The sequence below is a fragment of the Phocoena phocoena genome, chromosome 21, assembly GCF_963924675.1.
Source record: "Phocoena phocoena chromosome 21, mPhoPho1.1, whole genome shotgun sequence".
In the NCBI taxonomy this organism is placed as follows: domain Eukaryota; kingdom Metazoa; phylum Chordata; class Mammalia; order Artiodactyla; family Phocoenidae; genus Phocoena; species Phocoena phocoena.
In genome coordinates, this window is record NC_089239.1 from 12,461,107 (window position 1) to 12,474,521 (window position 13,415).

Sequence of the window (13,415 nt, forward strand, 5' to 3'; positions counted from 1 at the left end):
AATATAAGGCAGAGATAGTCCTTAATAGATTTCCTGTCACTCAAAACCTCATTTGCAGTTTACATTATAAGAATTTAATTCTGGAATTTCCCCAATGTAGGTATTAAAATTCTTGGACTGTCGAAGCATCATTCATAGACAAAAGTTGAATAGGTTGGTAGGCTTTCTACTTCTCAGCCAAATGAATAGTTGGCTAATATGAGAATTTAACTTAATGACTACATGAATAAAATAGGGGAAATATGGGTAATGGAAGGGATGGTCAAACTTCCACTAAGAGCATCATACCACAAGAGCTGCATTATGCTCTTTAACAACAAAAGATATTCAAGAGGGAAGAGATATGGGAACATATGTATATGTATAACTGATTCACTTTGTTATAAAGCAGAAACTAACACACCATTGTAAAGCAATTATACCCCAATAAAGATGTTAAAAAAAAAGATATTGATATAGATGGATTAAAGAGATAAACTTAAAATACAATATTTAAATTTACATATATATGAAACAAAGTGAAATAATACTAAATATGGGAGAGGGTGCTTGCTTAAAGAAACTGTTTGCTATGCTAAGGCAATGGATTAGAACTGAAGGTTTTCATTACGGAACACTCACTGGGGACTTCTTTTTTACAAAAACATTATACAGCCTACATTATTTCTTCAAAAAAATCTAAAACAGATAGAAGGGACATTCTGTGAAACACAAATTTGTTTGTGACAATAATATACATATTATATCTACCTTTTCATTGGCAACATCTGTCAGCTCCACAAAACTCTTCAATTTGATGTCAAAATCACGTAGAAGTTTCCACTGATCTCCTTCAATTCCTACACCTGCCTTTTTAATTGCTTCATTTTCAAGCAACATTTTTAATCCCTGAGGGAAAACTGTAACATTTTTTTATTATTTCCATAGGTTCTATCAAATTTGATAGATTTATTTTCTACTTCTTACACATTCTATGTTTATACTTAAACTTCTGTTTAAGTTTAAATTCAGAAACACACTTAACTTGAGTGTTGCTTTTCTTGCCTAAAGCAAAAAGTCCTGATTGATAAATGACAGAAAAACAACTAACATAAACGCTATCTCTGTTATCACTAAAATTTAGCCCCTCTATACTTCAGTTCTCTACTCTCTAAAACAGGAATAATATCAACGTTTGACAGAGACGATGTAAAAATTAAATAAAACAGGGATATGAGTGAATCAGGTAGAACATAAATACTTAAATAAACATAAGGTGACGAGAGAAGCACCAGTTAATTCAAGAGTTTAATTTTATATGGATAAAGTTGACATAATACAATTATCAACCATATAAAAATGAAACAAATAAAAGAGATACCAACCTGACATAGAAGAAATATGAAACAAGTAACATTTGCTCTCTGACACACACAGCTGAATTAGTGCAACTCTGCTCAGTTTCCCTTTACTGTATATTGGTGGCCATTCCATGTCAAATCCTACCACATCTCCATCAGACACACTCATGCTAAATGGGGAAAAACAGTGTAAATTAATTACATTAAAATTTTAATTTCTACATAACTAAAGACATCATTCAAAATGTTAAAAGACAAGCCACAGACAGTAGACGATATCTGTAATACATATAACTGATAATTAATAGTCAGAAAATATTAAAAATTCCTTGAAAAGTCAGTATGAAAAAGAGAAATAATCCAGTAGGGGCAAAAAAAAAAAGGGAGGGAAATAGGAACAGGCAATTCCCCAAAGGATACCCAAATGGCCAATAAATTCAAATGCATATATGAAGATACAAAATCTCAATAGAACTCAGAGGAATGTAAATTGAACCTATACAATTTCACATCTACCTGACTGACAAAGCTTCACAATATTAAATGCTGAGAAGGGTATCTACCAGTGGGACCACTCACATACTGGTGAATGCTTAAACTGATAAAATCCTCTTGGAAAAAAACTTACAACACCTAGCTAAAGATGTGTAAACAGCATGAATTGACAAATCTTTCTCATAAATATATGAAACTCTCATATGTGCAGAGACAGAAATGTTTAAGAATGTTCATTGCAATACTGTTCCATCTGGCAAAAACGGACACACTACATTTCCATCAACAAGAGAATGAACAAATTGTAACATACTGAAACAATGTAACATTATATAAAAGTTTAAATAGAACTTCATATACCAAACCAAAAGAAAAATTCTCAAGAATATAAAATGTTGGGGCTTCCCTGGTGGCACAGTGGTTGAGAGTCCGCCTGCCGATGCAGGGGACACGGGTTCGTGCCCCGGTCTGGGATGATCCCACATGCCGCGGAGTGGCTGGGCCCGTGAGCCATGGCCGCTGAGCCTGCGCGTCTGGAGCCTGTGCTCCGCGACGGGAGAGGCCACAATAGTGAGAGGCCCGCGTACCGCAAAAAAAAAAAAAGAATATGAAATGTTGAGTGAAAAAGACAAGTGGCAGAATATAAACAGAGTTTGATAGCATTATTTTTAAAGATTCTAAACGGGCAAAGTAATAGTATATGATATTTGGGGATATAAAATTATGAAAATTATAGAGAATATGAGGGAATGCTAAACACTGAACTCGTGACAGAGTTCTCTCAGAGGACTGCAGAGGAGAGAATCAGAAAGGGCATACACGGGCTTCAGTTGTATTTTATTGTTTCATGTCTTAATAAAGATTTGAAGAAAATTAAGATTTGATAAAGCTAGTGGAAGGAATATGGGTGCTTGTTATATTATTGTTTATATGTGCCTATTTCACAATTTTTAAAAGTGAAAAATGTACTTTAAAAATTTTTTTAAACTCAACCTCTGCTTTGGGCTAAGATGAAATTAACACTGATCAGTCATAACGTTCCTTCATGAACAAATAGAAAACTGGACAAAATATATAAACAACAGTTTTCAGACACTAGACAATGGGCAGTACAAGACTATGCTCTCTGAGGGAAGGAAATAAATGGTAAGGCCTACTGCTGCCCCAGCTTTCTACCTGGAACATTCCAGATAACAGAATAGGGAGGAGAGTCCAAAGCAGAGCACTGAATTGGGAGACAGAGCTCAGAGCCAGAGAAGAGGAGGCAGCTAGAAGTTGTGGGTAGAGTCCTGGGGAGGAGGGAGCTAGGCAGGAAAAGACGTGCAAGCATGCAGTGACACTACGAGGCTAGACAAAGAAAAACCAGGGAACTGTAAGCTGGACAGCTCCTAGGGCTTACATACAGGTAAGAGGCATTAAAGTTCTGAAAAGTTGGAGTAGATTCTTTTTGATCACCTGGGGCAGTCAACAAAGACTCCAGCCAGAAAGGTCACACCCATTACAGAGCTAAATCATATCCAGAATAAAGGCTACCGTAGATATGCCCTAAAAAAGCTTAAAAATAAGCCTCAAAATGTTAAGTCTGATCTTCAGGTAACTTAACTGCCTGACAGAGCAAAGCTCCTTTACTTCAAGGAAGACAAGAAAATCTAACATTCAACAAGGTAAAATCACAGCATCCAATCAAAAACTGTCAGCTATGAAAAAAAAACTGGAAAACATGACTCATAAGCAGGAAAAAAGTCATTTAACAGAAAAAATAACTAGTATAGTGGAATTAACAGAAGAGGATATTAAAACAGCTACTATAAACATGCTGAACATGTTCAAAGATTTAAAAGAAAACATGAATATGATAAGAGCCAAAATAGAAGATATTTTTTAAAAGAAACAAATGGAACTTCTAGAGATGAAAAATACAACAAAATTTAAAATTCACAGGATGGGATAACAGCAGAACAGACACTACAGAATAAAAAAATAAATAAGTGAACTTGCATACAGAGCCAAAGAAACTATTCAAACTGAAGCACAGAGAGAAAAAAGAATGAAAGAAAAAAGTTTAAACACTGAAAGAGCCTCGTGACCAACAACACAGTATCAAGCAATCTAACCTATCTGCATTGAGAGTGGCAAAAGAGGAGAATAACAGGATGTGAGAAAAAACACATTTGAAGAAATTATTCAAATATGATGAAACTATAAACCCACAGATACAAAAACTCACTGAACCCCCAAGCAAGATAAACACAAACCACACTACACAAAGGCACATCATAATCTAATTGCTGAAAACCTGGAACAGCAAAAATCTTTAAAGTAACCAAAGGAGGTGAAAATAAAAAAACTTTCCTGCCTTCCATAAAACATACAATTCATCAGAACTACACTCTTCAAAACACGCTTATTGCCTTCAGACAGGACATACTATAGCATTGTCAAAGGTAAGATGGTAGAGTTAATACATAATCATACATAACAGATTTTACCTTCTCTGTGAGACAATTTAGTTCTATTTAATGAGTCCCAAATGTAGCCAGATAACTATAGTGGGAGTGAGGACACCTGAATGCTATTTCTAGAATACATCTACCAGAAGACCATTAATAAATAGCTTAATTTACCTCTGCTTCTTCTATGCCAATGTATAACAGTTTAAAAAAAAAAAAAAGGACAGGTATAATAACTTCAAAGATCTGAATGAATTCCCTATTTCTCCTTGTAAAATGCTTCAAGAGCCTTAGAGTGCATTATTGCAGAGTACTAATTTAGACAATTTAAAAAATACTAAGTCATTTTTAATGTTCTTTTTAAGGATCATTTGCTATAATTGTTGCTAACTAAATGCAACAGAGACAATCACAATCACTATTCAGTATTACTATGTTGGTATTTTCAATGAAATAGAAAGGGGCATTTTAGAGGTTGAATAATTTTTGCATGTTTTTCCTAAACTGGTGTGTTCTACATATAACATCTTAAGTACTGACAAGTCAAAAAATTAGCTAGACTAATAGAAAGGCTTATGAATGAACAAACAGGTACATTACAAATTTAATTCAGTGATTTTAAGTTTCTATTTAAAAAGCAGAATTAGAACTTATCAGTGATATTTTACATGTATAAGTAATTATGTACTGAACACACCTCAACTATAAAACTCAATACACATACAAATATTACCATAATAGTTATATTCTAAGGGTCCAAATTAAACTGAAAGTAGGAAATTTAAATCTTTACCTAATATCTTCTGATAGGAAAGAACAATCATTAGCTTCATAACTGTACACAATGGATCCACTGAATTCTAAGAAGGGGAGATCATCTTCCAAAATGCTCTTCTGAATAGATGCCTTGAGTTAAACAAAATTCCAAAAAGGCACAAATAAAATTCACATTAAATAATAAATGTTCACTGAAATAATAAAGTTCACTGAAGCATTCAAATTATAGTTCTAAGTTTTATCAACTAATGCTTTATAGATTAATGAAGTCATATGGACAATTTAACAAAGATAAAGCTACCCACTGTAAAATTATTTTTCTAACAAATTTATTTGCAAACTTCTAATCCTATTTTCATAAAAGCATTTATTACATTTTTTCTTCAATTATATTAGTATTCTACATGCAATAATGTTGCCATAAAATGCTGAAGACTGGTTGATGGAGCTTAAATCTATGAAGACTTAAAACTCACTTAACCATAAAAATTCACCAAAATAAATACTGTCTAAATTATTATGTGAATTGGAACAAACTGGCAGGGTCAACAATGTAAACTAGATAAAAAGGGAAAGTATAGAGTAAGAATTCTCATTTTTGTAAACCCAGTTAAAATTTAATCCCATTCATCCATTCAATGACTAGATTCTGGTTCATTCACACAACAGCAACTCTAAATGTAAACAATGGCTTGAAGTTTACAAGTTAGGATTGACTCATTTTACAGTCAAATGCACATTAAATTTTCCATCTGAAAGAATAATCAATGAACGGCATACCTTTCTTTCTTCTACAGAATATGTCTTCTGCGTAGACATCCATTCAGGAAGTTTCCGCTGCTGTGTTGTTTCCAATGTTTGTTCATTCATCTTTAAAAGGTTCTAGTTGCAAAATCCAAAAAACAAGTACTTTGTGAATAAATACAGTCTTTGTAAGAAAACTCAGAGACAGACCTATCAATATGATTGAAGATCCAAATATACATGTTTAAATTAAGTTACGGCATCTAGGCCCAAATATAGGTTATAAGAGCTGGAATCGCAAAAGAAAAAGAAACATACAACGTGCTAGCTCTAATGACCATACATTTAGTATTTCCTCTTTTCAAAATAAGTGAGCCAGTTTAATTGAGTTCTAAGGTTCTAGCAGTTTCAAAATTTTATTATTCTCTGACTTTGATCCTTTTAAAAAATAATCTTTATCTTATTTACAATGAGAATATCTGGGTGTATAAACTGCTATAAATTTTTGACTTTAATTTTCTTATCATCTTTCCTAAGATCTAAGTAAACTCATCAAACTGTTAAACTGTTTGCAAGTCTACCTGAAGGGAATTTTGAGACAGATAAGCTTTTCTATATTAAGGGTTTTTAATTATACTCTTGGCCTAACAAGTGAACCAGTCTCCCTAAGAATAAGAGTTTCGTTGAGAATATTTTTTTAAAATCTGTTACGAGCTTTGAGCGCTCTACTCAATATAAACCACACTTCAAGAATGGTTGTAGAAAATACAATTAATAGGAAAACCATGACATACTCTTTCTTTTAAAGATAAAACAGATCCATATCCTCATGTGACTTAATACACTAAACTGAAGTGGCCTTAAATTCTTAATAAAATTCTTCAAACCCCAACCTTAGTTCCTGTTATCTCAAATTTCTAGTAAAGGCACAGCAGTTTTTAGTATACACCTGAAGATTCTTATGATGAAACAATGTCAATATGAAATAATCAAAGCAACTATTTATGATTATGGGATAGCCTGCTATCCCTACTGTTATTTAGCAATACAAATTCTGAAAAAATTAAACAATATCCAGCAAGTATCCATTTAAGTGCTCATTTTCCCAAGCATAAACCCCAAAACTGAGAACACTAATAATGTATGAAAGAAAATTTTTAAAGATTACTTTGGCAAACAAATTTTCCATACAGAACAAACTCCATCATTCTTATGCACTGGGAAGGAAAGGATTAACAGCAGGAAAGGGGAACTCACTGGCCCTACTGGGGAAGAAGGAATGAAAGACCTCAACCACCAAATGTGCTAATGACCTCAAACTGGATGGTAGCCTTGTAAATCTATCAGTGGTATCCACTAGCAGAAAAATACCAGAGTATCTATCCAGAAAATGTTAGCCAGATATAACTAACCTATCTAGGCTGCTCATCATAAATAAGCCTGGAATTCTGGCTTTATTAATTATGTCTGGAAAATGGGGGGTAGTCAGTATAGACTAAAAAAAATGCACAACATGTGACAGAAATCTCAAGGTATTTGGGGGACCCTGAAAAGGGAGGAATTGACCTAGATCTGTTAAGCAAAATCTGTGATAAGCCATTGTCACGACTTCCCTAGCCCTGAGAGGTCTTTTAAAAGTTCAGTTTGAGACTCCTTATAAAAGTTTCATCAAAGCAAAAAAGCCTATATGATCACTTATAGTTATATTAATCATCAAGCCAAGTTTATTGAGGCCAGACTTATTTTGCAAACAAATTGGTCTTAATTTGGTTATATTTGGAAGAAATGAGGATAAACTTAGACAGAAAAAAGATTATGTTTCAATGAATATTAAATCCCAGAAATCCCAGTTTTGTTAATGGAGGTCTGTATTTACTAAGACTCACTTCCTAGATAGTTCCTTGCTGTTAGGTTATATTAATGCAAAGTTTAATTAAATTATTAAAAGGACACTCTGAGTTTGTTTTTGAAGCTTATCTCAGTAATCTTTTAGATGAAGATCAGATGCCCCACGACCTGCAACCAGGGGATTATGCATACTGGAAAAGACATAATTTAAAGGACTATCTCCAACCTAGACAGAAGGACTCTTATCAGGGACTCTTAATTAGCTCATGCATACTGAAACTGAAGAGAACTGATTTGGATTAATTTGCACTTACAAAGGGTCCCTACACTGGACTGGCCTATAGAGATTATGGCTGAACTCAAAATCACCTTAAAACAATGCTCAGAGGAGAAACTACACTCACACTAGGATGAGAGGAAGAAGACATCAGAAGTAGACAGCTAGCCCAAGATCCTGGACCCGGCTTGTATGATCCTTTATAACATTTTCTTGACTTCTTGGACCTTTGCATATGAATCAAATGTTTTCCTATCATGGGCATGATCCTATCCTAATTTTAAAAATCAATCCAGGGGAAAAAAAAAAAAAAATCAATCCAGGGGCTTCCCTGGTGGCGCAGTGGTTAAGAAACCACCTGCCAACGCAGGGACACGGGTTCAAGCCCTGGTCCGGGAAGATCCCACGTGCCGCAGAGCAACTAAGCCCGTGGGCCGCAACTCCTGAGCCTGTGCACTAGAGCCCACGAGCCGCAGCTACTGAGCCTGTGCTCTAGAGCCCGTGTGGCACAACTACTGAAGCCCGTGCGCCTAGAGCTAGTGCTCCGCATCGAGAGAAGCCACCGCAATGAGAAGCCACCCCCCACCCCCGCGCACCGCAACTAGAGAAAGCCCGCGCGCTGTAATGAAGACCCAACGCAACCAAAAATAAACTAATTAATTAATTTTTTAAAAATTCTTACGGGTCTTCCTTGGCGGCACAGTGGTTGAGAATCTGCCTGCTAATACAGGGGACACGGGTTCGAGCCCTGGTCTGGGAGGATCCCACGTGCCGCGGAGCAACTAGGCCTGTGAGCCACAACTACTGAGCCTGCGCATCTGGAGCCTGTGCTCCGCAACAAGAGAGGCCGCGATAGTGAGAGGCCCGCGCACCGCGATGAAGAGTGGCCCCCGCTTGCCGCAACTAGAGAAAGCCCTCGCACAGAAACGAAGACCGAACACAGCAAAAATAAATAATTAATAATAAAAAAAAAATTCTTACTTACGACTTTAATAATACTGCTAGCTATGTTATTTGTATTTTGCCTGTTTTACAAGATTGTTGTTTCTTGCATTACCAAATGTGTGACTGAGCCTCCAACAAAAAGACATAGTTTTATATGAATCAATAATTGTAATAGTGCAACTCTAGATATGTGAAGATGGATGCAACAAGGCGGAATTTTTTTCTGGACCGTAACAGACTAGTAGGACAGGTGGTCCTTTGACTATTGTTAATAAGACCTAGCCCAGTAATAGCACACTGAGTGGACTATCAGCGAAATTTTCGCCAGAACTAGGAATGAGCCTTCCTAGCACCACAGGACGAAATGGTCATGAAATGCCTCCCAAATCATGGTCCACTTTATGACCATGAGGGGGCCCTGTCAACTACAATTGGCACTTGCCATTGGCACTTGCCAACTACCTCTACAAGGATTAAACCATGTGCTGCTGCAACTGCTGGCTTTCAACACCCCCTGAAAGGAGTTCAGCGTGGAGAGCAGGAATGAGGCCCTCTGCGCTCTGGGAAAAACTGGCAGAACAGGTCTTCAGAGGGTTCAATATTTTCAGGAGACGATTTTATGAGCCCAACTCTTGTATCTCCTCATATCTGGAAAAGCACTAAAATCCTTCATGGTGACAACTGTTCCTCGTGGCTACCAAAAACCTTGTGCAAAAAATATGTGCTTGATTGCATGTACTTCCCCTTCACCAAAATCACATATATACTGACCTTCCCCCTTAGCTCTTTGGAGCAGTTTCTCAGTTATCTGAAATGCTGTCTCCCAGGCTATAGTCCTCATTTTGCCCCACATAAAACTTAACTCACAACTCTCACGTTGTACATATTTTTTAAGTCAACATCAGTAAGCTGTGTAATTTAGAAAATATAAAACGGAGGAGTTTCAAAATGAAAACTTCCTTTACGCAGTTTTTTTTTGCACACGTTGCTCAAAACTATTCTGTTAATCCAAAACCATAACATGTACTAATGCAGGAGAAAAGGACATTTTTGGAATCTGTGTGTGAGTTTGGGGTTCCTCCAAAAAAAAAAAAAAAAAAATTCCATCTGCACTTGGTGCTCTTTGCATCATTAGCAAAGTTTGGCATTGGGGAAGATCTATGATTCAGTGAACCAGAACTGACAACGCAAATGTTAGTGCTACCACCTGCATTATATGTAATAAGATAAAATATATAAACTATATATGCTTTATTCATTGTAAGGCATTTTACAAATGTTAGTGGTTATTAATAAGCTTATATTTGCCACAAATCCAAAACCCTTGACAGGACAGTCAAAAGTTGATCCCAAAGTATATGTATTTACATATACACATACATATACACACACAGACACAGACACACACACACAGGAAAGGAGAGTCTATTCTTAACCTTAAAATACATTTTTATTAAACTGGAAAACAAGCTTTTGCTAAATGCAGAGTAGATCATTTGCAAAACTGCCAGAAAATTGAGTTTTCTGAAAATAATAAACAATTCTATAATAACAACTCTAAAATCTTGGAATTCTGTAAGTAATTCATTCATACTGCCAAAACAGAAATAAACTTCAATAACTCTTCCCTGCAGCCACCTATAACGCTAGAATTATTTTAATTTAAAATGTCTAATTTTTAGATGTAAATACCTTTTTGCATACAAAATTCTGTCTAGATGCCTCCAGGTAAAGAATTTGAAAGTAAAATTGTTTACAAACCTAACATTTGTGTCAAATTTACTTAGATCTTGGGACAGATAAAAAGTATACAGAAAAGTAAAGTTGTAGAATAATTTGCAGTAGGGAAATTCTTCAGCATACATGAGGATTTTTTTTTTAAGCTTTTTCTTTTTTTTACGATTTTTTTTTTGATGTGGACCATTTTAAAGTCTTATTGAATTTCTTACAATATTGCTTCTGTTTTATGTTTTGGTTTTTTTGGCCCCGAGGCATGTGGGATCTTAGCTCCCCAACCAGGGATCAAACCTGCACCCCCTGCATTGGAAGGCGAAGTCTTAACCACTGGACCACCAGGGAAGTCCCTACATGAGGATTTTAATCATTGATCAGATAAAGGTTATTCTTGGGAGGGATCCAAGTCACTGAATAATAGAATTTTTAAATTATGTATTTAGTTGTTACATTGTTGAGTATGAACAACGTTGACACATCTTTTTCTAAAATCAAGTCTTATCATTTCATAATGCTTCACTTTGAGCCATTAAAGATAATAAGCTCCTCTTTGAAATAAATAATATATTTTTATTTGTTTTGGTTTGGACTTTCCTGGAATAATCTCACGTATCTATCCACCACTACCTGCTACTTTTCAACTTCTATCACTTTTTTAAAGGCTGGCTTTAAACAACATACACCTGGGATTTTTGTTGTGGTTTATTTTTCTGGTTTTGGTTTTGAACAGCCCAATTTGAACACATCTGTCTTTCGATAAGGAGATTCATCTCATTCACAGTGTAAGAACTTGAGTTTTCAGGACTTCCCTGGAGGCACAGTGGTTGGGAATCCGCCTGCCAACGCAGGGGACACGGGTTCGAGCCCTGGTCCAGGAGGATCCCACGTACCATGGAGGAACTGGGCCAGTGCGCCACAACTGCTGAGCCTGTGCTCTGGAGCCCGTGAGCCACAACTACTGAGCCTGTACGCCACAACTACTGAAGCACGCGTGCCTGGAGCCCGTGTTCCGCAACGAGAAGCCGCTGCAGTGGGAGACCTACGCACCGCAACGAAGAGTAGCCCCCACTCGCCGCAACTAGAGAAAAGCCCGCGCGCAGCAACGAAGACCCAATGCAGCCAAAAAATAAACAAAATAAAAAATAATAATAATAAAAAAAAAAGAACTTGAGTTTTCCCTTTCATTTACTTTGATTAATATTTACCTTCCTTTCTTCAGTTTCCTCTTATTCTTTGTCCACTTTTTCCAACTGTGTGAAATTACCATTGATACTCTTTTTATCATTGCCAGTGTTAAAATTTCACTTTTTTTCCATCCTATTACTCTACTATCTCAGCAAAATAGTAAAACTATATCCCTTCCCCACCAAGACCTGACGTTTGCACTGTCCCTCTACCCACCAAGGCAAACTCTTAGAATGCTTTGACTTCCCCACCCTTCTAACTACTGTTTTTTTGCTGATACGGTTTTGGCTACAGCCTGTTAGTTTTCTAGTATTGCTCTTCTTTTTCAAGAATCCTTACTATTTTCTAAACATTTATGTTACCAATTTCATCATCCATTTTAGTATGTTTATATAAATTTAAATATATATGTAAATGTATATATTGCTTACTATAGTTTCCTCTTCCCTTAATCTTATCAATCTTTTTTTTGTTTTTTCTGTTGTTTTTTTTTTTTTGCAATACGCGGGCCTCTCCCTGTTGTGGCCTCTCCCGTTGTGGAGCACAGGCTCCAGACGCGCAGGCTCAGCGGCCATGGCTCACGGGCCCAGCCGCTCCGCGGCATGTGGGATCTTCCCACCAGGGCACGAACTCGTGTCCCCTGCATCAGCAGGTGGACTCTCAACCACTGCGCCACCAGGGAAGCCCCAATCTTGTCAATCTTGAATCTCCGTTCTGATTCAATTGTTTGTTCAGAGGTTTTTGTCAATTATTTTCCTCAAGTAGAATATGTAGGTGATTAAGCACTGATCCCCTGCATATGTGAAAATCTATTTTTCAAACAGGTAAGAGAATGATGTGTTGGCTGAACATAACAGTCTCTCAGCAGTTTGTAGATGTTCTCTTACAGTGTTCTGCCTTTTAATGTCACAAGTAGGAAGTCTATTGTTTTTCTGATGCTTTCTTCAATTGTGAGTAATATTTTTCCCATCTGGGAGCATTAAAGATGTTTAAGGATTTTCATATTTTTAAGAGCCTAAGTGTACACTCTTTACTCTCCTTGGAATCAGTGAGTCCTTGGAAAAGACTGCTTTCCAAGTCTTTACTTAAGATAAGAAAATTTTCGCCTTGTTATAGGCTGAATTGTATCTCTCCCCAATACAAGATAGATTGGAGTCCTAATCCTTGGAGATAGAGTCATTACAGAGGTAACAAAATTTCAATGAAGTCATTAGGGTCGTCCCTAATCCAAAATGAGCGGTGTCTTTATAAAAAGGAGAAATTTGAACACAAGAGACAAGACATGCGTAGGTGGAGGATGATGTGAAGAAACACGTGGAAAAGAGTCATCTACAAGCCACGAAGGCAGGCCAGAAACAGGCCCTTCCCTCACAGCCCTCAGAAAAAAAACAACTGCCAACAATCTGATTTCGGACTTCTAGCCTCCACAACTGTAGAAAAATAAATTTCTGTTGAGTCTTCTAGTTTGTGGTACTTAATTATGGCAGCTGTAGCAAACTAATATACCCCTGTTACTAGTTTAGTTATTAATTGCCATAATCTATTCCTTTTTTCCTTCTACAGCATTTATTCACATTCCAGTGAATTTCTTGCCCGAATTCCTTCTGCTGGTATCTATTT

General features: G+C 36.4%; 1 protein-coding gene across 1 annotated transcript in view; it reads right to left on the reverse strand.

Annotated features, from left to right (window-relative positions):
* WRN (WRN RecQ like helicase) overlaps window positions 1–5,932 on the reverse strand; it is a 96,069-nt gene extending 90,137 nt beyond the window's left edge. Inside the window, 4 exon segments of the mRNA XM_065899947.1 lie at window positions 751–899; window positions 1,365–1,510; window positions 5,079–5,191; window positions 5,843–5,932. Of these exon segments, the coding sequence (XP_065756019.1) occupies window positions 751–899; window positions 1,365–1,510; window positions 5,079–5,191; window positions 5,843–5,932 (498 nt within the window).
* Window positions 5,933–13,415: the final 7,483 nt, after the last annotated feature.